At 42.5% G+C, this 26974-nt stretch overlaps 1 protein-coding gene across 2 annotated transcripts in view; it reads right to left on the bottom strand.

The window, feature by feature from the left end:
• MTMR7 (myotubularin related protein 7) overlaps window positions 1-26974 on the bottom strand; it is a 98855-nt gene that overhangs the window by 47504 nt on the left and 24377 nt on the right. For both annotated transcript variants that reach the window (XM_065901554.1, XM_065901555.1), the window contains exons 2-4: window positions 16355-16477; window positions 14015-14177; window positions 5826-5983 (exon numbers count right to left, since the gene is read on the bottom strand). In XM_065901554.1, the coding sequence (XP_065757626.1) occupies window positions 5826-5983; window positions 14015-14177; window positions 16355-16477 (444 nt within the window). The remainder of the gene's footprint in view (window positions 1-5825; window positions 5984-14014; window positions 14178-16354; window positions 16478-26974) is intronic.

Raw genomic sequence — 26974 nt, 5'->3', positions numbered from 1 at the left:
ATTGATGTTTCTCCCAGCAATCTGGATTCCAGCTTGTGCTTCATCCAGCCTGGCATTTCACAAGACATACTCTGCATATAAGTTAAATAAGCAGGGTGACAATATACAGCCTTGATGTACTCCTTTCCCAATTTTGAACCAGTTCATTGTTCCATGTCCGGTTCTATCTGTTGTTTCTTGATTTGCAAACAGATTTCTCAGGAGGCAGGTAAGGTGGTCTGGTATTCCCATCTCTTTAATAATTTTCCACAGTTTGTTGTGATCCAAACAGTCAAAAGCATTAGCCGAGTCAATGAAGCAGATGTTTTTCTGGAATTCTCTTACTTTTTCTATGATCCAGTGGATGTTGGCAATTTTATCTCTGTCCCTCTGCTTTTTTAAAATCCAGGTTGAACATCTGGAAGTTCACAGTTCACATTCTGGTGAAGCCTGGCTTGGAGAATTTTGAGCATTACTCTGCTGGCGTGTGGGATGAGTGCAATTGTGTGGTAGTCTGAGCATTCTTTGGCACTGCCTTTCTTTGGGATTGGAATGAAAACTGACCACATCCAGTCCTGTGGCCACTGCTGAGTTTTCCAGATTTGCTGACATACTGAATGCAGCACTTTAATAGTATCATCTTTTAGGATTTGAAATAGCTTAGCTGGAATTTCATCACCTCTACTAGCTTTGTTCGTAGTGATGTTTCCTAAGGGCCACTTGACTTCACATTCCAAGATGTCTGACTTTAGGTGAGTGATGATACCACTGTGGTTATCTGGGTCATGAAGATCTTTTTTGTATAGTTCTTCTGTGTATTCTTGCCACCTCTTCTTAATATCTCTGCTTCTGTTAGGTCCATACCATTTGTTTCCTTTATTGTACCCATCTCTTCATGAAATATTCCCTTGGTATCTCTAATTTTCTTGAAGAGATCTCTAGTCTTTTCCCATTTGTGATCTTGCATTGATCACTTAAGAAGGCTTTCTTATCTCTCCTTGCTAGTCTTTGGAACTCTGCATTCAGATGGGTATATCTTTCCTTTTCTCCTTTACCTTTCGCTTCTTTTCTCAGCTATTTGTAAGGCCTCCTCAGACAAGCATTTTGCCTTTTTGCACTTCTTTTTCTTGGAGATGGTTTTGATCACCGCCTCTTGTACAGTGAACCTCCATTAATAGTTCTTCAAACACTCTATCAGATCTAACCCCTTGAATCTATTTGTCACTTCCACTGTATAATCATAGGGATTTGATTTAGGTCATACCTCAATGGTAGTGGTTTTCCTTACTTTCTTCAGTTTAAGTCTGAATTTGGCAATAAGGAGTTCATGATCTGAACCACAGTCAGCTCCTGGTCTTGTTTGCTGACTGTATAGAGCTTCTCCATCTTCAGCTGCAAATAATATAATCAATCTGACTTAGGTGTTGACCATCTGGTGATGTCCATGTGTAGAGGTGTCTCTTGTGTTATTGGAAGATGGTGTTTGCTATGACCAGTGCGTTCTCTTGGCAAAACTCTATTAGCCTTTGCCCTGCTTCATTTTGTGCTCCAAGGCCAAACATGCCTATTACTCCAGGTATTTCTTGACTTCCTACTTTTGCATTCCAGTCCCCTATGATGAAAAGGACATCTTTTTTTGGGTGTTAGTTCTAGAAGGTCTTGTAGGTCATCATAGAACTGTTCAACTTCAGCTTCTTCAGCATTAGTGGTTGGGGCATAGACTTGGATTACTGTGATATTGAATGGTTTGCCTTGGAAATGAACAGAGGTCAACCTGTCGTTTTTGAGATTGCATCCAAGTACTGCATTTCAGACTTTTTTGTTGACTATAAGGGCTACTCCACTTCTTCTAAGGGATTCTTGCCCACAGAAGTAGATATAACGGTCATCTGAATTAAACTTGCCCATTCCATTCCATTTTAGTTCCCTGATTCCTAAAATGTTGGTGTTCACTCTTGCCATCTCCTGTCTAGAACATATTAATTTGATAAATTTGTATGCTATAATACGATTGCCATCATAGTGACAATTAGCACCTCTATCATGTTACATGATCATCCTTTCTTTTCAGTGGCAGAAATCATTAAGTTCCAGTCTCTTAAAAGTGTGCTGACTATAACAGAATATTGATGTCTATCAACAAATTTTTACTGAACACGATGTACTATGTGCCAGGCATTAGGTTAGGTGCTAGGGCAATAATGAATAACAAAAGAGTTACTGGCCCCAAAGGCTCACATTCCCTGAAAAACTGATCCTGGTTGCCCTGGTCACCACCTCCCAGTAAATGCATTTACCACTGCAGGGTAGTATCCATCTGAGGGGCCAGCCATGGCATAATAATCAGACCTCTGGACTTCCTGAGGGTCCGTCACACAGCTGAGCACTTCGGGATGAGTTAGCTGTCAGGATCTGTGCTGTATCTATATAGAGAGCTGTCTTCTTAAGCATTTAGGACTTAAAGTTTACTTCAAGGAACGATGTAATAGGGAGAAATTTACAATGTAAAGTAGGAACAGCATGAAATGATTTATATATAAATAAAATAATACATAAACTATAGCTGTAGAGAACTGACATAAACAAGATTTTAAAAATTACTGGTTTGGATTATACTTTCAACTTTATTCAAAGAGAAGCAGATTAAAATTTTAACCCGGTAATGAATGCCCATTATTTTATTTAAAGAAAGACCATTTTAAGAGTTAGGTACATGGACTTCCCTGGTAGGCCAATGGTTAAGACTTTGCCTTCCAATGCAGGGAGAGGGTAAGGGTTCGATCCCTGGTGATAGCGCTAAGATCCCACATGCCTTGTGGACAAAAAAACAAAATGTAAAACAGAAGTGATACTATAACAAATTCAATAAAGACTTTAACGATGGTCCACATTAAAAAAAAAAATCTTTAAAAAAAACGAGTTAGGAATAGAAGGAAATCTTAGCTTAGAGAGACTACCCAAAGCAAATGTCTTATAAAAAGGGATAAGTGCAATGCTGATAGGGCTGATGCTGGTGATAATTAGCTTGGAGAGAATAGGGCAGTTCTGGTTCTGGAAACTCAGCTTCAGTACTCCACGTATGGAGTTGTTGCCACCATAGGCAATAGCTTCTTATCCATCAGATGACACCACTAGCCCCATCAAGGAATTTGTGAAAAGAAAGAAGTAACTCTTGTAAAAGAAGGAAGGAAAAAGCCGATGTTTTTCTCACCCATGAGGTTAAAAGCAAAAGTAATGGGTGATGACATAACCTTCCCAATGGACTATTAGTCAGAAATAGTTTGACAGAATTAACTTTTATTATATTTTCTAAGCTGGTGACAAATAAGGGTTCATCATCTTTCTCTCATTTCAACAACATTTGTAAAAATCAGAAAAATCCCCTAGGTTTTCACCTTTTCTGTTTCAGCACAATTTGCTGATTGTTAGTTTGCCTTTGCTATGGATCACTTTTGGAAAAAAGAAGCTGAGTAACTCATGTTTTGCAGTCTCTACACGGTAGGACTTGAGTGACTAAATGTGAGTCATGTTTGTGGTGCTAAGTCTAGAAGGAAACCTCATCAGACATAGGAAGAACCTGTGTTTCCAAGGAAATACTATTCCACAAATGCAGCTGAGCCTCATTTTCACCCTCACCCAAGGATGTGTCATGTTTTAAAAAATTTTTTTTAATTACCCAATTTTCTATACTAAACTTGGATTTTCCTTCATTTCTTTGTGTGCCTTATTTTTTTTAAACCAATTATGTATTTATTTATTTTTGGCTGAGCTGGGTCTCCGTGGCTGCTCACCGGCTTTCTCTAGTTGCAGCGAGCTGGAGCTCCTCTCAGTTGCTAGCGCCGGCTCCAGCAGTTGCGGCTCGGGGGCTCAGTAGTCGTGGTGCATGCGCTTAGATGCTCCAAGGCACGTGGAATCCTCCCACGCCTTCCAGGGATCAGACCTGTGTGCCCTGCATTAGCAGGAGGATTCTTAATCACTGGACCACCAGGGAAGTCCTTTCCTTCATTTCAAGGCTAAACATCCACTGCAAAGGTCGGCTTTAGCATCGGAACAAATCATTACATTAGCCGGATAGTTTATAATGATGGTTAAGGCAGAAAGGACGCAAATGTCTGCTCACGGTGTAAGATTATGACTGCTAGATTTAAGTGCGATTAGGAAGAGAAGTCAGTAGCCTGAAAGTGGCCATTCTATTCCACATAATCTATAAATTCAAGATATTCAGAAGAAAGCTTCCCTGGTGGCTCAGTGGTCAAGAAGCCACCCGCCAGTGCAGGAAACACAGGTTCGATCCTTGATCTGGGACGATCCCACACGCTGCGCAGCATCTAAGCCGGCGTGCCAGGTCTATCCAGCCTGTTCTCTAGAACCCGGGAGCCGCGACTCCTGAAGCCCTCGCTCTCTAGAGCCTGTGCCTCCCAACAAGAGAAGCCACCGGAATGCAAAGCCCTGGCACCGCAAGGAGAGAAAAGCCTGTGTAGCCGCAAAGATCCAGCACAGCCGAAAATAAATAAAATAATAGTTATTCAGAAGAAAGATGTGGGAGGACCTGACCTTCCACGTATTTACTGACAGCAACATACTTAGTATAATTCCATTTTTGTTGTATGTATTTGAACCATCCCTTTGCCTCCACATTCTCCAATTGTAAACAATGAAATACATTACTCATGTAAGAAAAAGATATTAAACTACGCAGATGAGAAAAAAGTGAAAAGCTTAAAACCTACTAGCATATGGGCTTCTCAGGTGGCACAGTGGTATAAAGAATCTGCCTGCCCATGCAAGAGACTTGGGTACGATCCCTGGATTGGGAAGATCTCCTGGAGGAGGAAATGGCAACCCACTCCAGTCTTCTTGCCTGAAAAATCCCATGGACTGAGGAGCCTGGTGGGCTACAGTCCATGCGATTTTCTCCAGGCAAAGAGCTGGACATGACTGAGCACACATACGCAGAGAAGAACATTAGGGCAATGAGATATGGGCTGTTTTGTTCCTTTTTCTCTCTCTTTTGCAAATTCTCTACAATGTTCTGACTGTACTTTCATTACTGGAAACACTTTAAAAATTAATAGGGAAACCAGTCCCGCTGTGCAAGCCCACCCTCGGGGAGAACATGAATCAGCTCTGCTCCCCCCAACACCCCTCCAGCTCCCATTCCCTCTGGAAGTGCGGACATGTTTCTCCACGGTTCTCCAGGGAAGCCTCTTGGTGACCTTGTGTACCAATCGAGAGTTCAGGGAGCCCAGAAGGAGCTGGTGCCAAACGGCCATCAGAGCCTCTGCGCCTCCCTACTCATCCCTCACTGAGCTATAAAAAGACCAGGCGGGAGAAGGGAGGCGCTGCCTGGAGGGTGCCGCTGGGCCTCTCTGGGGTTCCACTCCTGCAGCCGTCGGAGGGGATGGTCTCTATGGTGGCTTCTGCAAACTTTCCTATCCCAGATGCAGGTGGAGAATACAGCTGGCAATACCCAAGGGAGACTCGGAAACCCACACATCTGTACCCAGAAAGAGCCGTCGGAGCGAAAGGAGAGCTAACAGAAGTCATGCTCAGCTCTGTGAAATCAGGGCTTCATCTGGATTAAGTATCTGCATTTCACCAAATGGGCTTCCCCCATGGCTCAATGGGAAAAGAATCTGCCTGCAATGCAGGAGACACAGGAGATGCGAGTTCAATCCCTGGGTTGGGAAGATCCCCTGGAAAAGGAAATGGCAAACCCACTCCAGTATTCTTGCCTGAAAAACCCCACGGGCAGGGGAGTCTAGCGGGCCACAGTCCAAAGGGTCGCAAAGAGTTGGACGTGACTAAGCAACTAAGCCCTCATTTCACCAAACGCCTCCACTCACCCTGTACTCTCTATTCACGTCGCTGAGCTGCCAGTAATTATTAGGGAGGCCCATTCGCTTGTATTCTTCGCTGAGATCGATCAGCATCCAGCCTTGCTCCCTTTCTTCTCTATCCAGCTTGGGGTTGAATGAAAAGCAGTATAGCTCCTCGTATTTCACTGCAAAAAATAAGGGAGAATCAAATCAAATCAAGCCAAGTCAAAGCCACAACCAAATCCCGCCAAGTACGTTCTGTCCGGGCTAGAGAGGCCACAACAGCTGCTCACCCTCGGGACCCTCCCTCGGGACCCCATCTCTATGGTGGGACCACCCACCTCCTCCCAACAATGACAAGACCTCAGGACAACCCAACGAAACTTTAAAAGAACTTCTTTTCTTTCAGGAGTGTGATCTTCCCCATTTTGTGGGGTTTTCTTTTTTTTTAGTTTCTTTTGAAAACTAATATATTTTCAGACCACATAAAATATATGGCTTAAAAATGAATTAAGAACATATGTGTACTTTCAATATTTAAGACATGGAAGTAACCTAAGTGTCCATCAACAGATGAATGGATATAGACTATGTTATATAAAAATATACATACACACACACATACATACACTCCCCCACACATATATATAGATTATTCAGCCATAAAAAATGAAATATTGCCATTTGCAGTGACATAGATGGACCTAGAGATTATCACACTAAGTCAAGCAGAGAGAGACACACGTTATATGACATCACTTTTACGTGGATTCTAAAAAATAGTACAAATTAACATATTTACAAAATAGAAACAATCACAGACATAGAAAACAAAGCTATGGTTACAAAAAGGAAAGGGATGGGGGAATTGGAAATGGGGGATTAACAGATATGCACCACTATATATAAAATAAAAAAGGAGTTACTGTATAGCACAGAGAACTATATTCAATATCTTATGATAGCCTACAATGGAAAAGAATCTGAAAAAGAACATATAGGTATAACTGAATCACTTTGTCATACATCTGAAACTAACACAATATTGTAAATCAAATATAGTGATTACAAATTACAAATATTGTAAATCAAATTTTTTTTAAGGACATACATATTCCTTAAGACAACCAGAACTCAATCTGTTTATGTATGGTAAGCTCAAGTTTGGGATGGCTTCTCAGGGTTACAGAGAGGCCAGGCCATTGCCATGTTCTAAAGCTCAAACAGCCTAAAAAAGTCAAAAAAGAAATGACAAAACAGTTGAAAAAACTGGAATATATTTAAATATTTGCAGTGAAAACACTTGAACTTTCAACAACTACATAAATGTCATAACTGTACTGTTCTCAGTATTTCCAGGATTCATTAAAAGAGATCCATTCATAGTGCATGGCACCCTGTCCATGAGTGGTAAGTTGAAGGATGTGTGATGACAGACTTCTTTCAGGTCTGCCAAACCATCTCTGAATTTAGGCATCACCTTTTATGCTTGCAAGGCCCAGGCCTGACAGCCATTCCCAGCAAGATCGAGGATTTTGGTTCTCTTGCTCTGGCCTTGCCACATCGAGGGAGGCAACTAAATCAGTACTGTCCAACAGAAATACAGTGTAAACCACATCTGTCATGTAAGATGTCCTTGTAGTCACACGAAAATTGTTAAAAAGAAAGTGAAATTAATCTTTGCAATATATTTTATTTAGCCCAGTATATCCAAGGCATCATTCAACATATATGGAATACAGTACCTATTAATATTTTACACATTGTGTTGTACTGTCTTTGAAATTCTGTGTGTGTTTCACACTGAACAGCGCATCTGAGTTCAGACCAACCACATCTCAAGCCGTCGATAGCCCCATGTGGCTAGCGGTTACCTTCTAGACCGTGCAACTCGAAGCACTTTTGGTGATAATAAACCGTGGCTGATAGTCAGTGAACCCTTGTTTCATTCCAGATTCTCTTCTGATGAAACATACCGACGGGCATCTAGTAGGCATCATCACAGGTCTCCTTGCAGAGATGAGAAACCTGAGACGCAGGGAGGTTCGGCAGTGACCCCAGGGTCACACAGCGAGCAGGCTGGAGTCCGCTATATAGCGTGCTCTTCCCCACCACGCCTGCTGCCCCTCCGAGGCAGCCCCTTCTCCCTTCCCCCCACGCGGGCCACTTTTGTATAGTTTCTTTCCAACCATCCCCCTAAACTTCCTTTTCGTTTCTCCAGTAGAACTGTTTCTCCTTACAGTGTACTTAGATCATTTTTAGTCCTTCATCTGTCAGTGGAATTCAGCCTGAACAACTGAATGCTCCTAAACATGCGTCTGTAAGTCCAACAGTACAAAGTAGAACCAGCAAAAGGCCACAGTAACACACAGGCGGCCTAAGGTCAAGACTGTCTCCAGCTTCTTTTGATTGCTATTGGAATGACTCACGTAGGTGAGTAGGTATGACCACCAGACTGACTCACTGGAAAAGACCCTGATGCCGGGAAAGATTGAAGGCAGGAGGGGAAGGGGGCAATAGAGGATGAGATGGTTGGATGGCATCACCGACTCGATGACATGAGTTTGGGTAAACTCCGGGAGTTGGTGATGGACAGGGAGGCCTGGTGTGCTGCAGTCCATGGGGTGGCAAAGAATCAGACGTGACAGAGCGACTGAACAGCAACGACACAAGCATGATAAGATAAGGGTCATACTTTAAGTACTAGACTTTAGCATTAGGCAGGTACGCTTTCTTGCAAAAAAAAAAAAAAGAAGCAAGAGAACTAGGGTTTATCAGTGAGATAAGCTATATTGTATTTTAGTGTCTCTTGATATTGTATTTCAAATTTGAAAATTGAGCATACAGTTTCAACAAAGAAGAAGATGCACATGTACACATACATGCACACACACACACATACACAATGTAGACACTTCCAGTAAAAACGGTTTCTTGCCATCTTAGCAAATTGAGCAGACAGCATATAATATTGACATCCAGTTCTGGGAATAGTTAGCCTGACCCCGACATATGTTTTCCATCTCTAAGTACCATTTTCATGACTCAAGCTTCTGATATCATAATGTTAACCACAAATGCAATTTGTTTAAGAAGCCAAAAGAATCTCTTGAGAAAGCCTCCATTCCCTCAGTGAAAGGAGTGCTAAGGAAGATGGGGAAATGACAGAAGTTAAGTTCCCTTGGTTAAATGCCTACACATAGGTTTAAAGGTAGAGGCAAAAAACCACTCTAAGACTACTGATGATTTTCTGTGTCCAGGATCATTCCTGCTGTCATTAGGAAGAGACAAGGAAACCGCATATAAATTCATGCAAGAATACTTTGTAACCAATATTAAGATTACTCTTGAATGGGGAGCCATCAGAATGGGTTGCCATTAAAATAACAAAATTTTCTCTTTCAATTATTTTTAAGGAAAAGGGTGATCGACTATACCTTTGACCCAATTTATGTAAAATTCTTCACAAGGGCAGAGAAACCCCCATTTTTGTCAGCCAAAGCTCAGTTTTGTTAATGTGGGCAAGCTTCTTACCCAGAGGCCACCCAGTAGAAGCCTTCAGCTACAAACTGCCTACTCTGAGAACGTAAAATGCACCACTAACACCGATTCAAGGTTTACTGAACATTTCTAAAATACAATGTTTTGTTCTCCTCACCTCCATCTCCTGAAAAATACATAGCAGAATGTTTAATAATCAAGATGCAAGAGTCATGGGTTCAATCCCTGGATTGGGAAGATCGCCTGGAGTAGGAAATGGCAACCGGCTCCAGTATTCTTGCCTGGAGAATTCCATGGACAGAGGAGCGTGGCGGGCTAAGGTCCACGTGGCTGCAGAGAGTCAGATATGACCGAGCAACTAAGCACAAAGTCAGTTAAGTAAGGCAAGATGAGGAAGGAAACAGAAAATTCACCAGGAGTCATCAGAAGGACAGGTGTGTGGGGTTTTACTTTACTAAAATTTTTTATTTTGTATGGAGCATAGCCAAGTAACAATATTGTAACAGTTTCAGGTAGACAGCAAAGGGACTCAGCCATACATATACACGTACCCATTCAAGGCTATGGTTTTTCCAGTGGTCATGTATGGATGTGAGAGTTGGACTATAAAGAAAGCTCAGCACCGAAAAAGCGATGTTTTTGAACTGTGGTGTTGGAGAAGGCTCTTGAGAGTCCCTTGGACTGCAAGAAGATCCAACCAGTCCATCCTAAAGGAAATCAGTCCTGAGTATTCACTGGAAGGACTGATGTTGAAGCTGAAACTCCAATACTTTGGCCACCTGATGCGAAGAGCTGACTCATTGGAAAAGACCCTGATGCTGAGAAAGATTGAAGGTGGACAGAGAAGGGGATGACAGAGGATGAGATGGTTGGATGGCATCACCAACTCAATGGACATGAGTTTGAGTAAACTCCGAGAGTTGGTGATGGACAGGGAGGACTGGCATGCTGCAGTCCATGGGGCTGCAAAGAATCAGACACGACTGAGTGACTGAACTGAACTGAACTGAACTGATTCTCTTATATGGGCCTCCCCCGTGGCTCAGGTAAAGCACCCATCTGCAATGCAGGAGACATGGGTTCGACCCCTGGGTCAGGAAGATCCCCTGGAGGAGGGCATGGAAAACTACCCCAGCATTCTTGCCTGGAGAATCCCCATGAACAGAGGATCCTGGTAGGCTACAGTCCATGGGGTCACAATGAGTTGGACATGACTGAAGAGACTTAGCATGAACACATTCTCTGATATGTAGAGTTTTAGAACCCAAAGTAATGAAAGTTAAATTGCTCTTCATGCTCTACTTTAATTCAGGCAACTTAAAATAAATGTCATTGAAAAACAATTTAAAGAAGAGTGAGAAGGTAACAGTTATTATTGGGTTTTGCACATGTTAAAATAAAAATAACAAGAACTTTCTTGTCTGTTTTCAACAGACAGGTACTCAAATTAAACACCAGGAAACTGACACTTAGTAGAAAAGGGCTACTGGACCCAGAGATTAATATCATCAATAAAAAGAAAATTGTTACTGTAAAAACTGCTTAAGTGGCACGGACTCTGATAAGAACTGCAAAAAGTCAAAGTAAGCTAAGGAGACTATGTCAATCCTGAGATGCTAAAAACCACAGAAAATATGCAGAAGAATTAGAGACTCAGATGAGCAGGAAAGAAAATGCTATTATAAAATGGGAAAACAGACCCCAAAAATGGTTTAAATATTTAAAAAGGCCCACAAATACTACAAGAGAGAAAGATGATAGATACAAAAATAAACAGCAGGAAGCTAATGAGAGGGAGGAGAAAAGAAAGGATGTGGGAGAAATGAAACCCTCTGAGAAACAGGGGTCTCTAATCAGAAAAATGCATAACCTTATTAGTACATCAGATCTACCAAGGCAATTCATTTCCTTACTTGGGCTACAGCCCAATTTTTACTTATTCCTTTAAGAAGAATTAAAGAGTTCTCTGGATTTGGCTACAGTATATTTTGCTGGGATCTTTCATAATCCATAACCAAATCCTTACCAAGCTGAATTCACATAAAAGACAAAGCAATAAAATCTCGACAAATTTTTTAGTCATTTGATTTATTCTTATCCCAGAAACTGCAAGGGCTTTGAAACTATCTCTTCATAGGCCTTGACTTAAATGGACTCCCAAACGTTTCTTCTTTTGTTTAAAAAAGAAAAAGTCTCCTCTATAGGACCTTGGAGTTAGCTGTTTCCATAAGGAGAGCTGAAAATATGAGCTTTGTATTGATGACTAACCACAATAACCCTGGAGATCAACACTGTGCTGCTGGAACTCAAAGTCATTTTCCCACCACACACACACATCCACACACTCACATACATCCATCCCCCCACACACACCCAGAGCCCTCTTCTGACATACCTCAAGGAGAGCAAAGGTGTAATTTGTGAAAGGTACTGGGGTGTCCTGAGAAGCCACCCCACCTCCAGGGGAAACACTTCCACTTTTCCCCACCTCCACCCAGATTCAAATCCCTACTCCCAAGGTCGGGCTATAATATGTCCTAATTTTAGCCTTGCCTTTAGCGTTAAACTGTGAAGCTGCCTGGGTTCTAGTTCCTCTTTCCACACATTAAAGAACCATGTTTTACATAAACTGGCATTTCTAATTCCGATGTTTCACAATGCTGTGGCTTTTTTAAAAAAAATCTTCCAAGCTAATGGCTTTAATTCAATTAATTACTATAGTCTCCTTCTTTGGCCTCTGGCTAATACCGACCTCCCAAAACTACATCTTTAAGAAAAAGTGTATATTTTTAAAAGGAGGGGAAACACAGCGGGTTTCCTCCCTGGGGACCCTCACAATGTAAATCTGGGAGCTCGCTGTTATCTGAGGCCAGGGCTCTCATCACCACCGTGATGGACTCTTCCACTCAGGCCTTTCCCAGTTCTCTGGGCTATTCCTAAATCCCGTTAATCCGGCCAGGGCACATGTATTATCCAGGACATCCATTAATCAGTGACACAGAAACTGCTGGCGCACAATCCCCCTCGCATTCCCTGCCACACACAGCCTAACGTACATCTTCCCAGAACTTCTGTTCCAATTATAGTGCGCCCTCCAAAAAGTTCAACTGCTTTTCTGGCTAACTGTGCAGTTCTTTTCAACACAGAGAGATAAAAAAGCCTCAGTGGGCTGACTTGAAAGGGAAGCGAAGTCAAGTCTAAGTGATCAGATTCTGACAGCTCCCTGGCAACCCTCCCATCACATAACTTCAGCTCCTGGCTCTCAACAGACAATGTGGTCCCTTTGTATCATAAGAATCTGAGGACCCAACCAAATGCTTTGAAGAGTTTACAATCAAACTTTTTGCCCCGAACCAAAAAGCATTTAGTAAAGTATCTACTCAGTAAAGTAACTGAATATTCATTGGAAGGACTGATGCTGAAGCTTCAATACTTTGGTCACCTGATGCAAAGAACCAATTCATTGGGAAAGGCCCTGATGCTGGGAAAGACTGAGGGCAGGAGGAGAAAGGGCGACAGAGGGTGAGATGGTTGGATGGCATCACTGACTCAATGAACATGAATGCAAGCAAACTCCAGGAGACAGTGAAGGACAGGGAAGCATGGCAAGCTGTAGTTTATAGGGTTGCAAAGAATCAGACACAACTCTTAGTGATTGAACAACAACAACAAAATAACTGTAAGCACACATCCTATTTCCCTTATTAATGACTTCTGGGTGAACACTACTGTGGATGGTACTGTTTATACAAATGATCTCTTTTCACTGTACACTTCCAAGACGCTTAGCAAAAGAACCCCAGGGTTCATACAAGCCACACATACAAGAAACACTTGTATAGAGTTTCTTACATTTATAGCATAGTAAGCTGTAAATGTCTTAGGTTTATAGCATAAAAAGCTGTAAGTCTGAAGACCCTAAGATGAGGGATACACTACCAGACAGTAACTGAAAGCATACATCTTTCAAATCAGCCATTCTTCCTACAAAATCTAAGAAGGTTTTGTGTAGGAGAATCAACATATACATGCCTAGAACAGTCACTGATGCCAACCTTGGGAAAAACATATTAGGATCAAAAAGCAACAGAAACCAAAACTTAAAAGCTCCCACATAGGTAAAACTGCACTAGACCATTGATGTGTTTTCGACACAAAACAATTTGTGGGTTTTGTCGGAGGCTTCAATCAAGGTGGCTCAATTACCACACTTCGAGATGATTTCATCCCAAAAGTAAAGCGCAACTATAACCTCCCTCCAAGATAAATACTATGAATAATGAAAGAGGTTCACACAGTAAGTAACTCAGACAGAGGCCCCCAAAGACAGAAACTATATCAGTCAGATTTCTTGGCCTCATCTGAAGGCTTGATGTTGCTTAGTCACACAGTCGTGTCCAACTCTTTTGGGACCACACGGACTGTTGCCCGCCAGGCTCCTCTGTCCATGGGATTTCCCAAGCAAGAATACTAAAGTGGGTTGCCATTTCCTTCTCCAGGACATCTTCCTGACCCAGGGATTGAACCCACACCTCCTGCATTGGCAGGTGGATTCTTCACCATCTGAGCCACCAAGGAAGCCCCCATCTGAAGGCTGGGTTAACGTATAATCTCTAAAGCACTATAATTAAGAAGCATTATCGACATTTCTTCAAAACGACCTGTGACTTTCTTAAGCATGAGTCCACGCTGAATGCCAGGCCGCTCTGCCCTACCTGGCCTCGCGAGGCGGATGAGAGAGATGTACACGTCGTGGCAGTCCCTTTCCTGCGGGATGACGAGCTGTAAGAGCTGAAAGTTCTTGCAGCGAATCAGTAGAGGGCACCCGGTAGCTGTCGTTGCCTGTTTCTCGATGGTGGCGATCTGACTGTGGAGAATCTACCGCCAGAAGTTAATGTGGGTAAACTAAGCACAGATAACAGGTACAGAGGACAGAAAGCAACAGGTCTTGTAACAGAGCAGAGGCAGCACAGCTCTTAGCAGGCAGCCATTGCTGGGCCTTATTATTCCCGCATCCTGTTACTAGGCAACAGGTCTGGCTCAGCCATTGGTCGGTTGTCAACAAGTGGTCCTGCTCAGCTATTGGTCAGTGCTGCAGAGGGCCCTGCCCACTGGTAACTGACAGTGAGGGACCCAGGAGGAAGGGACTCAGCTCAAGGGTTGGTGGTGAGGTGGTCGTCAGGTGGAGAGTGAGTTAAGAGGCAGCGTCAGGCCTTCTCCTGGAGGCCCTCCAGCTCACCCAGCCTTGAGCCAGTGGCTGAGCCGGGGGGCCCAGGGAACAGGCTGGGGACGATGTCCTGCGGGGCTCCAGAGCTCTGACTAAGGCCCTGCACTAGCCATGGCCCAGGCCTTGAGGAGCGGCGAACCTCTCCCCCATCCCTGTCTCTGTGACCCACTACCAGTGGCCGTCTGTCTGGGTCATAGTCGGTGAAACCTGGTCTCCCCCCATTCGGGCGGCTGGAGGAGACCGAGGGGCAGCTGGATTAGGTGCCTGGCTCCCTTAGGGAGGACAGCTGGGCAGGGTGTGGGAACCTGGCCCTGATGGAGCTGCCAGCTGAGCTCTGGCCTTCTCTTAGCCAGGAATGGGACCTTGGAGGGTGAGAGTTGTGCCCTGGGACCTTGCCCTTTCTTGTCAGGATGGAGAATAACATTCATTTGGTAGAGATTTATAGGAACATGGTTACCTGACCATGACCTGACCTCAAGAGCAAAGGATCTGACCCCAAGAAGTCTGCAACAACTAACCACACCCAACCCTCACCTTTTGCTTTTAAAAGGGCTTGCTGAAAGCTTTCAGTAACTTTGGAGTTCTTAGGGCAGGAGCCACCCGTCTCCTTGTATAAACCTGTAATAAACCTTTCTCTGTTCCAAAAGCTAGTGTTTTACTACTGATGGGACTCACTGTGCATTGGGCACAAAGCCTTGTGATTTGGTAACAGTCTCTCAGCCACACATAGAGAGTAGAAACACCCTTGACCTTCAGCTGGCTTGCACTCAGTTGACAAGAACTGGTATGTTTGGGGGTAAGAACCAGCTGTCTGAATTCATCATTTTATTTTTCAGTGCCAAGCTTTCTGATAGTCAAGCTCATTATACGAAGCAAACCCTTCAGCCTAGAATTCTGCACAGCTCCAGGTAAGGGAACATTTAGGTCGTCAAAGGTTGAAATGCACTGGGTAGCTAAAATTAAATAAGGTCATGAGAAGTTAGTAAAATAAACCTTGCAATCAACAAAAGTTAGAGACGGTTCCGCTGGGAGGTGCCACCATGCTCCTTAATTCCACATGGAATGCTCGAGTTCAACAGCAACTTGAGATGGTTGTTTTCTAAGCTGTTGGTGGTCAGGCAGGCTGCAGAAGAGATTTATTTAAAAGGAAACCATGCTGAAGTGCTCTGGCTTTCAGGAGGGTCTCTGCTCAGTCCTCAGTGGCAACGCTTCATTCTTTAAATTCCTCTCCACTAAGTAGGGCAGGCCACCTTCTGCTGCAAAGATCAAGTCTACAGAAAAGGCAGAATCTACCATCCACAGATTCTGGTTCTGGGCCTAATGCCGTGGTTGGGCAGCTCTCTTAAAATAAGGACCTTCTAACGGTCTCATTATTATGTAGCAGAAACACCTGGTAATAGGACTCTTCCCTAGACTTTCTTTTTTTTAAATTATGAGAAAATTGTAGACTACATAATGAGTACATGGCCTGCACCACAGGATGCTACGAAGGAAGCAGATTGCAAATCACTGTGTAAACGCTCTATCTGGTACAGTGACATTATTGAATCTCTACTTGTCAGCTATGCACGAAGCACTTACACCTCTGGCTATTCCTCTGTCTCTCTTTCATGATGTTCAAATCATCAGTATTTAAAGTGAGTAAAGAGATCAAGTGGACATGACCCTTTACCAAAAAAAGGCAGTGCTCACATTCCAAAAAGAGTGCTCTGAACACCCAACCCCGAGAAGTTCCACCCTCCTCACCTTGAGAACAGACAAAACAGAATCAAAACTTGTTACTTCCAACAATGGAAAACACAAAAAGCCAAAAATAAGGACTGCATACCCATGTTTCTTTCCTTGCGTCAGGTGCAGTTTCCACAAATATGACGTGAGTGGCAGTCAAATACAAAGTACCGAGGGCTGCTTTTTTAGAAGATATTCGATCTACCAAGCGGACGTTTTCAACCTAGGGAGATCAGTTTGACAGGGTTATCGTAAAGCAAAAGAGCTGGTCACAAAAAATAGTCAGCAGGTAATCTCGTGCTTAATCCAAATATGACTTTGAATAAGATCCTTCCGAAAACAAAAGACAAAAACTTGCCCCCTTAAGATAATTAGATCTCACAAAGGTCTGTATATCAAAAGATACACATTCACCAACTCCTTAAATGCAACCTTAAACATACCACAAAAGATTCACACACCCTATTTTTTAAGAATACCCTGAGTTTTAAAGAGATCAATGTTTTTACTTTAATTATATAATTCTCATTTAAGGCAGGAAGTAACACATGAAAGTTCTTTGTTTACATGTTAACTATATATGAATTGCATTCTATTAAAAAGAAAACAGTGTATTTTCCCATGCATTTCTCTGTTGTGGAAGTGGCCCCAAGATTGTCTGCTCCCATATAAACCAGCAGGAATACAAACATATATACAGTAGCAAGAGGTATCACAGGAATGTTCTGTACGCTCCCCAAGAAAATTTACCAAATGAAGATGCTAGTATCTATAATAAAATCTTTCTACTAAATAGAATTCTTACCCCTGAACTACAGTTCAAACTGTCAGATAAGACTTCTGCAAACAATTTTTACCAAGCATACACCTCTGAAAGATAGGGCAATTTCAAGAATACGTGCAACAGGATCATTCCAATATGAAACATACAGGAAATGACGAGAGTGTCTACAGGGCAAGTGAAAACCTACAGGGCAACGACAACCCCAGTAAGGCAGCCACCTCAAACACCCGGAGAACATTCCAGCGATGACGGCAGGGCTGAGCAACGCTACTTACTACTGCCAAGGATTAACCATCTACAAACAGACACTGGCTCAATCCTCACCTCTCAAATCAGTATGCTGTACTCCGTGACTGGTTCATTTCACTTAGCATCATGTTTTCAATCCATGTTTCAATCAAAGTTCATCCATTTGTAGAATATGTCAGTACTTCATTTATTTTTACTGCCCCACACATGTTCCATTACATGTATATACCACATTTTATTTGTCAGCTGATGGACATTAGGGTTGTTTCTACGTTTTGGTTATCATTAATAATGCCGCTATGAACATTCTTACACAAGTTTTTTTTCACATACAAGTTTTTATGAGGACAAGTTTTCATTTTTCTTGGGTGTATATATACCTAGGAATGGAATTGTGCCAGGTCATATGGTAACTCTTTATTTAACCTTTTGCAGAATTCCCAGACTATTTTCCAAATACAAAGTGACTGTAACACTTTACAGTCCCACCACCACTCCATGAGGGTTCTGACTTCTCCATGTCTTTGCCAACACTTGTTACAATCTTTTTTGATCATAGCCATCTGAGTAGGTATAAGATGGTATTTTGTGATTTTTTACTTGCATTTCCCTAGTGGTTAATGATGCTAACATCTTTTCATGTGCACACCTGTTTTTAATGAAAACACTTCCTATATTTCACCATTGAATTTGATGTTGATTTTTTTTAAAAAAATAGCACATCATGGAAGTGACCTGTTCCTAGTTTAATGAATGCTGATTTTTAAAATTTAGAAATGAACATCAATGCCTTGGAGGAATATTTGCTTTGTTTAGTCTGATGCTATCAATAATAGTAATGGATTTTCTTAACCCTTAAGTCTTGGATTCTTGGTATACGGCCAACTTGGAATTCATGTATTAATGTTTTAATATTCCTTATATTTTATCTGCTATAATTTCCTTTTTGGTTTTTTGCATCTATGCTTTTAAGAAACATTGGTCTACATTAGCCTATTTGTGCCACTTTTATCAGGTGAAATCAATTATGATTACATTAGGAAGCTTTCAACATACAAATTGTTTAGTATTTGAAACAAATACAGGCACTTCTTTATACAGAAAGAATTATTTAATAATTCTTCCAATTTTTTATTCAGTTATAGACCCACTCAATGTTTTCTACATTTTTTTTTTTTTTTTACTAAATCTCATTTTGACATCTATTTTTTTCAAATTATCTTCTTACTGCTAATTTTCAATTTCTTATAATCTTTTCATTCTTGTCTATGGGCAAATCCCTCTCTCTTCAACCTTTTTCCGATTCCTAATATTGTAAACTAGGTTCTTACATTTTTGTAATTAGATATGCAAAGTTTTTCTTCCAAGTCTTGGATTTATGAAGTTAACAGGTCTTGGATTTATGAAGTTAAGTTTTCTCTTTTCCAATCATTCATTTATGCTTGTGTTTGCTAATAAATGTTTTAACATGCTTTTTTGAGTATATTATATGGTTCTCCTTTGTTCATTTTTAAATCCTCAGATTTGATAAGCTCATTAATTTTCATTCTTTTTGGTTAATAACAAGCCTCAAGTCCAGTCATTTTCCTTCAAGCAAATCTTTGGCAAGCATCTTATGGGTTTTGTTTGTAATAGTATCAAATAGGTAGTTTATAACTATAGTCTTTATTTCTTCTCTGACCCAAGAGTTTTTATTTTTTTATTTTTATTTTTTTTTAAATATTATTTTTTATTAGTTGGAGGCCAATCACTTCACAACATTTCAGTGGGTTTTGTCATACATTGACATGAATCAGCCATAGAATTACACGTATTCCCCATCCCGATCCCCCCTCCCACCTCCCTCTCCACCCGACTCCTCAGGGTCCTCCCAGTGCACCAGGCCCGAGCACTTGACTCATGCATCCCATCTGGGTTGGTGGTCTGTTTCACCATAGATAATATACATGCTGTTCTTTCAAAACATGCCACCCTCACGTTCTCCCCCAGAGTTCAAAAGTCTGTTCTGTACTTCTGTGTCTCTTTTTCTGTTTTGCATATAGGGTTATCGCTACCATCTTTCTAAATCCCATATATATGTGTTAGTATGCTGTAATGATCTTTATCTTTCTGGCTTACTTCACTCTGTATAATGGGCTCCAGTTTCATCCATCTCATTAGAACTGATTCAAATGAATTCTTTTTAACGGCTGAGTAATATTCCATGGTGTACATGTACCACAGCTTCCTTATCCATTCATCTGCTGATGGGCATCTAGGTTGCTTCCATGTCCTGGCTATTATAAACAGTGCTGCGATGAACATTGGGGTGCACGTGTCTCTTTCAGATCTGGATTCCTCAGTGTGTATGCCCAGAAGTGGGATTGCTGGGTCATATGGCAGTTCTATTTCCAGTTTTTTAAGAAATCTCCACACTGTTTTCCATAGTGGCTGTACTAGTTTGCATTCCCACCAACAGTGTAAGAGGGTTCCCTTTTCTCCACACCCTCTCCAGCATTTATTGCTTGTAGACTTTTGGATAGCAGCCATCCTGACAGGCGTGTAATGGTACCTCATTGTGGTTTTGATTTGCATTTCTCTGATGATGAGTGATGTGGAGCATCTTTTCATGTGTTTGTTAGCCATCTGTATGTCTTCTTTGGAGAAATGTCTGTTTTGTTCTTTGGCCCATTTTTTGATTGTGACCCAAGAGTTTTTAAAGAGAATATTTTTCAATTCCCAAGTGATTGGATTATGGTATTTAAACTTTTGTCCTTAAATATTCTACTTTGAACTGCCTATGAGAAAGATATCATGGAAGAGACAGTGGGAGGAGAAGAGCAAGGAGATATAGTAGCACACATCCATGGGGGAAAAACCTCAGCTGCTCACTGATATGTGCCTCGCTAAATGAACCAGAGGTCCAGGGGTGACATGAGCTTTCCTGGTGGCTCAGAGGTAAAGAATCCGCCTGCCAGTGCAGGAGACATGGGTTGGATCCCTGGACTGGGAAGATCCCTGGAGAAGGAAATGGCAACCCACTCCAGTATTCTTGCCTGGGAAATCTCATGGACAGAGGAGCCTAGTGGGCTACAGTCCATGGGATCTCAAAAGAGTCAAAAGACCGGACTGAGCAACTAAAACAAACAACAAATCAGAGGGTGTTATACCAATTAACAATATCAAAAAATGGAACATAAGTAATTTTCTCTGCACTTAGAACTCATGAAGCAAAACTTTATTAGGGTAACCATACTGACCATAAGATAATATTTTAAAGTCAAAGCATCTAGTATGAATTATTCTCCCTATAGAAGTAAAGATATACCACTTAAATTATTTTTAGAAAACTCTCAGTGGAACAGAACAAGGTTCACAGATGGTGGTAGATTAGAACACTCAATGAGATTTTTCCATGTCTTTTTGTTAATTTTGGATGCTGCTGCAGGAAAATTACATTTCAAGATATAGCCATCGTTCTCACAGGTCTCACAGCTGTCAAAAGTAATTCTGAAGTAGAGGGAGGAAATAAAAAAAAAAAAAAAAGATGAGGGAAACACCATCAGCATGATTTCCCAATGATGTAATAAGAAGAAATGAGTAATAAAAATTAAAATTCCGTTGCCTGAGAAATTCTGTGAAGACGGACAGCACTGCTCAGGGATCACTGCATGGTTTACACTAAGACAGCCAGAAGAGTCTTGACCATGATGCTAGAGTCGGTCAATTCTAGACCAAGTGAAATATATACCTCAATTGTGCTGATGCCATCATGAAGACCCAGTGGCTCAAGTCTACCTCCTCTATGCATATAAGTAAACTGTATGGTAAAAAGGCCTCTTTCATACTTGGAGAAATGATGACCTTTAAGAAACTACCAGCTTTCCTTAAGACAAAGTTATCACCATTCATTTGCACATTCCTGGGAACATCATGCTCAAGATACACTAGGTAGCTGTGCTCTGCAAATGGCAGTTCATCTACACAAAAGATATTACATCATTATGTAATATCACATTATATCAGTATATCAATGTGATATATCCCATTACATCATTATTGGGTGTACTATTGGGTGTACATTTTTCACATTCTGACATTTCTGAAAGCGGAATGCATCTTAAGATTAATATGGTAAGAAGACACTGTGGCATTTCATTGGCAGCATTTTTTTTTTCCTTTACATAAAATCTCGGTGCCTCTGACATCACGTGTGCCTTAGATTTGCTGAAATGCAGTTTAGTTTTCGGTCACTGGCGTACAAATGATATTTGAAACCACGGGACTGAAAGGTTACCTCAGGAGAGCGTGTAGAGTGAGAAGATGTGAGGACATGCAAGAGTGAAAGGTCTGATGGAAGAGGGGGAATTGGAGAAGCGAACCAGGGAGGAACGGCCAGTGAGGAGGAAAATCGGAGGGCATGCCACTGGGGGGGAGTGTGCAGAGGGAATGGTTTGAGACAGAGAGTGTATATGTGGAATGCTGCCGCCAGATCAAGTAAAGCCAGAACTGGAAACTGCCCACTGGATTCAGCAACACAGAAGATGCAGGAGGGGTGGTGGGAGCCCTGGGATCAGAAGACATCACGCAATGTCTGCAGGAGTGAATGCACCAGAGCTGAGAAAGTGGAGACTCAACTCTTTATGGAAGTGCGGGCAGTAGCCAGAGAGGGGAGCCTGACCACTCAATATTAATATGTTTAGGATAATCGGCTAACAATTATTTTAAGTAACTTTCTGCTTGAAATTGGTATTTGAAAATAGAACACCTTAAGACAAAATGATACTGCAAAGCTATATTCACAAACCACCACCAGAACCTTCTCCTTTGTGGTGTGGCTGGTTCAGTCACTAAGTCGTGTCCGAACCTTTGTGACTCCATGGACTGCAGTACACTAGGCTTCTCTGTCCTTCACTATCTCCTAGAGTTTGCTCAAACGCATGTCCACTGAGTCAGTGATGCCATCCAACCACCTCATCCTCTTCGAGATAAACCCAAAGGAAGGCTGAAAATGGGATACGGGAACCCAAATGTTGGCATAGGCAGATGTTTAGGGTTCTCACAACCAAAAGAAAGAACAGCAAACATCCGATTCCACTCAACAGAATGCCTTTGTGTGGGATGGTGTTAGGTTCTGGAAAGAAGAACAGAGACTGAATAGGATGGAGTCTTTGTGCTGAAGACTCTTACCGCCTCAACGGAAAAGGCTGTGCCCCAGTTTAACAGCCTTTTCATTCCCATCCCTGCCCTGTTGGATTTAGATGGGGGCAGGGGGAATGGTTTCATCAGCTTTTCTAGGCGAAGGCTGAAAAACCTCAGTGAGAACACCAGGTCCCACCACAGCACCGCTGGTCCTTCCCCATCAATCACGGGCAGACAGAGCCTCTCCTCAACCAAGCTCCATCACACCACCTAATAATTTCAATCTAAATGGAAGTCCTTACTTTCTAACCTATAGGTCAAATACTCGACTACTGAACATTTTGAGCTTCTAGAATCATCTCTATCTGAGAAAGGAAGACTTCCCTAGAGGCCAGGGAGTCTGAAGTGCAGAGCAGGGCTACCTTTTGTTGAAACCAAGGAAAACGAAAGGCACCGGCCGCAGGTCTGGCTTGGGCCAAAGCCCCAGTGCTCAATACCGTATAAAGCAGGCTGAGGGCCTCTGCCAGTCACTGGGGGGAAGAGATCCAGACGCTGCCGACCCGGGAGAAACCAACGCGTCTGCAGCAGCCAAAACCGAAGACAAGTTTATGTTCTAATCTAAGAAAAGCAACTAGAGAAATACTTTGTCGTGCTAAATTTGGTATCATGACATTTTCTAACTCCGGCAATGTGGAAAGTGAAGTATTTGGAAGTCGTGGAGGCCTGGGCTCTGGTTTTGGTTCTGAAAGGGCTCCGCTGGGCTTAGGCGGCTGAGCGGCTCCCTCTGGGTTCTGACTCCTGCGAAGGACCTACGGCTGTTTAATGCCTTTCCCCACTCAGGCTGCTCTCTTAACTCTGTCTGAGGTGCTGCAGAGAGATGCTAGAAAGCGCACGAAACAGCAGCTGTGCAAACACACACGAGGTTGCGGGTGTTAAGTCTCTCAGTCGTGTCTGACTCTTTGTGACCCCATGTGCAGCACGCCAGGCTTCCCTGTCCTTCACCATCTCCCAGGGTTTGCTCAAACTCATGTCCGTGGAGTCGGTGATGCCATCCAACCAAGAACTGACTCATTGGAAGAGACCCTGATGCTGGAAAAGACTGAGGGCAGGAGGAGAAGGGGATGACAGAGGATGAGATGGTTGGATTCACACGATAATGACTCAGTATTACATCCCAAGAAATTCAGCCCCTCAGGACTGTGGCTGGCCAATAAAACTCTTGAGATTGCCCCAGAAGGGAAGCACCAGCCTCAGCCATGACAGATGCCACAATAGTCTCTGAAACTGGACCAGAGGCTACACTGAAGCCGAGTGTTTGAGGCCCAGAGGAGAGAGATGAGCATCCTCCCCGTTAGCCCAGGGGTGGGGCCACCGGCCACACCCCGCTGTTCTCATCTCCAGGCTCCCATCAGACCTGATGTCTTCTCCTCTTTCCTCCTAAAGTCTTTGGAGTCTGGACACAGCTGCCTGAGACCCCCGAGTACTTGGTAAGTCTTCCCGGGTGACTTCTACCTTTGATAATTAAGTGTTGTTTGAATTCATGAAGTCTCTTGCTACAGTGTTTAAAAGAAAGTCTCCTGGTTGCCTTGCGTGAACAAATACATCTTTTTTTTTTTTATTTTAAGTATGATACATGATCTTAGTGCTCATAAAATTCTTTCAGATAAAAATGAAACAATTCTGTAAAAAGTATGTTTACATTAGAATGCCAACCTGATTTTTGAAACATGATATTTTGCAATCTATCTAGCCATCGAATTTTTTTTTTAAACAATCTTTCATGGTGATACTCGAGCTACACAGCACATAGACCAACCTGGCTTCTTGAAACCCATCCATCAACTTCCCACTCTGCTGGCCAGGACATGGCTCAGTGCTTATGCAGAAACCAAACTCAAGACCACTGCAATGATGAGAACCTAGAAGGGCGCATGGAATCCATGTTTTCTAAAACGCTCTTCTTTTGGAGCACAACATGTCATGTGAGCCACAAAATGTGGGGATGTGTGACATAAAAATGTGCCTCAATACTGCTGTTTAAAGTGCCCCATGGCTGAAGGAGAGGGTGGGACGGATTGACAGGGCAGCACTACCATAGACACACCACCATAGACAGCCAGTCGGGAGCTGCTGGATCACACAGGGAGCTCAGCTCGGTGCTCTGATGACTGAGAGGAGTGGGCTGGGGGGATGTGGGAGGGAGGCTCGAGACGGAGGGGGTATATGTATCCATGTAGCTGATTCATGCTGTTGTACAGCAGAAAGAATACGACATTGTAAAGCAATTACCCTCCAACTAAAATTTTTTAAAAATTTAAAATAAAGTGCCCCATAGCCTCTACAGGTCCATCCCACTGTATGCTCTTTTACACCGGAATTAGGAGAGGGTGGCAAGGGTCCCATGGCTGGGACAGAAGCCCCCAAGGATGGAGCCCGCCCTGGGCATTCACAGTCTTGGGTGCGGAGGCTATTCTGGCTTCAGGCAGATACCACCCCTCACTCACAAACTGCTGAGACTCACAACCGGATGATCCAGGACTGTTTCCAGAAATGCTGAAGGTCAAGAAAGAAGCACAATTGAGGAAGGTCCCCCTCAACCCCTCCCTTGAGCAGCAGGGGCAGAAGAAGAAAGGAGAATGAGAACAGAAGCACTGACAACCGTTTCGTGAACAGCTGCTGAGTGTCAGGTATGTACTAAGTGTTCTCCGCACAGTGTTCCTAACCCTGGCTGAAAGGGAGAAGTGGTGATCCCAGTGTAGCCTGTGAATCCACTGCCCAAGGCCTTGCAGCTAGAAAGTGGGAGAGACAGATTTCAGACCAGAAGTGTCTGACTCCCACATCCGCTTCCCTAGGTCTCTCCCACACTTTACTGTTTCAGTCCAGGCCTAACATTGTAAATTAATGGCTCAATGGCCCAGCCTCCATTTGCCATGAGAGCATTGATACAGCGAACAAGTAAAAAGTTCTGACCAAAGCTAAAGCAATGATCATTCAGTGTAGAGCTTCACATTACAATGGCCCTGTTAACCCCCTGTCTGTCCATTTCACTGGCCTGGAGGGATGCATCCCACATGGTATCAAGGCAGCCTGGAGAGCCTGGCTCCCAGGGGGTCCCAGAACCAGCCGGCCAGAGTCATGACAGGAATACTGGCATCTTTCACATCAGAAGGTGTCAAGACCTCCTGCAAAAGCAGGAGAATCACGTCAGGAGTCAAGTTGCACTTCTGCTCACCAACCACGTGTTAACTCTAGAAAGGTTTCAATGATGGTAGGTATCCTTGTGGTGCTAAGTAGGATGGTTAAAGCTTGAACCCAGAGCTCCTGGGTTCAATCCTGAATGATTCCACCAGTGAGGAACTGCATGCGTGGGAAAGAAAGAGAAGAAGCATCCATCGCTATAGTTAGGAACGAACAGTAACTACTGGCAAACAAACCCATAACAGAGACTTAGAGATTTCATTCTCGCTCCCACTGAATGCTCACCTTGTGTCTGTGATCCCATTCTCCCTTTTAACAGCAGTGATAACAGAGCAAGAAAGATGGGCTACTCAGTGGTAGTTGCAAAACATTTTGACACAGAAAAAGAAAAAGTAAAGAGACACAAAAGTCTGCAGACTATTTGGAATTGTTATAATCTCTTATAAGGAGGGGGAAAGTATTTGATTTCTCTCATTTAAAAAGAAGTACTTTCAATATTGTATATTTGAAAGTTGCTAAGAGAACAGATCTTAAAAGTTCTCATCACAAGAAATAAATTAACTCTTTTGAGATGATGAGTGTTAATGAACACTATGGTAATCATTTTGTAATATATATGTGTGTGTATGTGTGCTCAGTTGTGTCTGACTCTTTGCAACCCCATGGACTGTAGCCAGTCAGGCTTCTCTGTCCATGGAATTTTCCAGGCAAGAACATTGGAGTGGGTTGTTATTTCCTTCTGCAAAGGATCTTTGCAACCCAGGGATCATCCGTGTCTCTTGTGTCTCATGCATTGGCAGGCAGATTCTTTACCACTGAGCTGCCTAGGAAGTCTTCTGTAATATATATATATCTATCAAATCATTATACTACAGGCCTTAAACTAATACAATGTTCTGTGTCAATTATATCTCAATAAAACTGGAAAAATCACATGGTAAAGTGTTGCATAATAAACTTGCTTGCAAAAAATTTTTTAATTGAAAAACTTAAGAGATACACATTTCTCCTAAGTTATATAAAGTTGCTTGAATACATAAAAGGGGGTAGTCACAAAGCTTCAGGAGTTTTCTAATCCAGCTGTTTGATAGAAAAATCAGAAACACCAAACCTTCTCCCAAAAGTCTGATTTAATCTATTTAAAACTATAAAACCAATGAAAGTCTTTTCCCAGGACCATTTTATTCAGAGGTCAGATATTGGAGAAGAACTGAGGGAAAGGCAAAAATCACAAAGTCCAATCCAAGAAAATACATGGCATGTAACCAGAAGAAATACTTAGATGTTCTGCCCTTCATAAAACTTATAAAATATCCTTGACATAACACTGAGATGCTGGTGGGAGACACATATTCAGAATGCGTGAAA

Source organism: Muntiacus reevesi, chromosome 10, assembly GCF_963930625.1.
Source record: "Muntiacus reevesi chromosome 10, mMunRee1.1, whole genome shotgun sequence".
NCBI classification, from domain to species: Eukaryota; Metazoa; Chordata; class Mammalia; order Artiodactyla; family Cervidae; genus Muntiacus; species Muntiacus reevesi.
The sequence above is the reverse complement of the archived record's forward strand: the minus strand, read 5'-3'. Positions and strand labels throughout refer to the sequence as shown.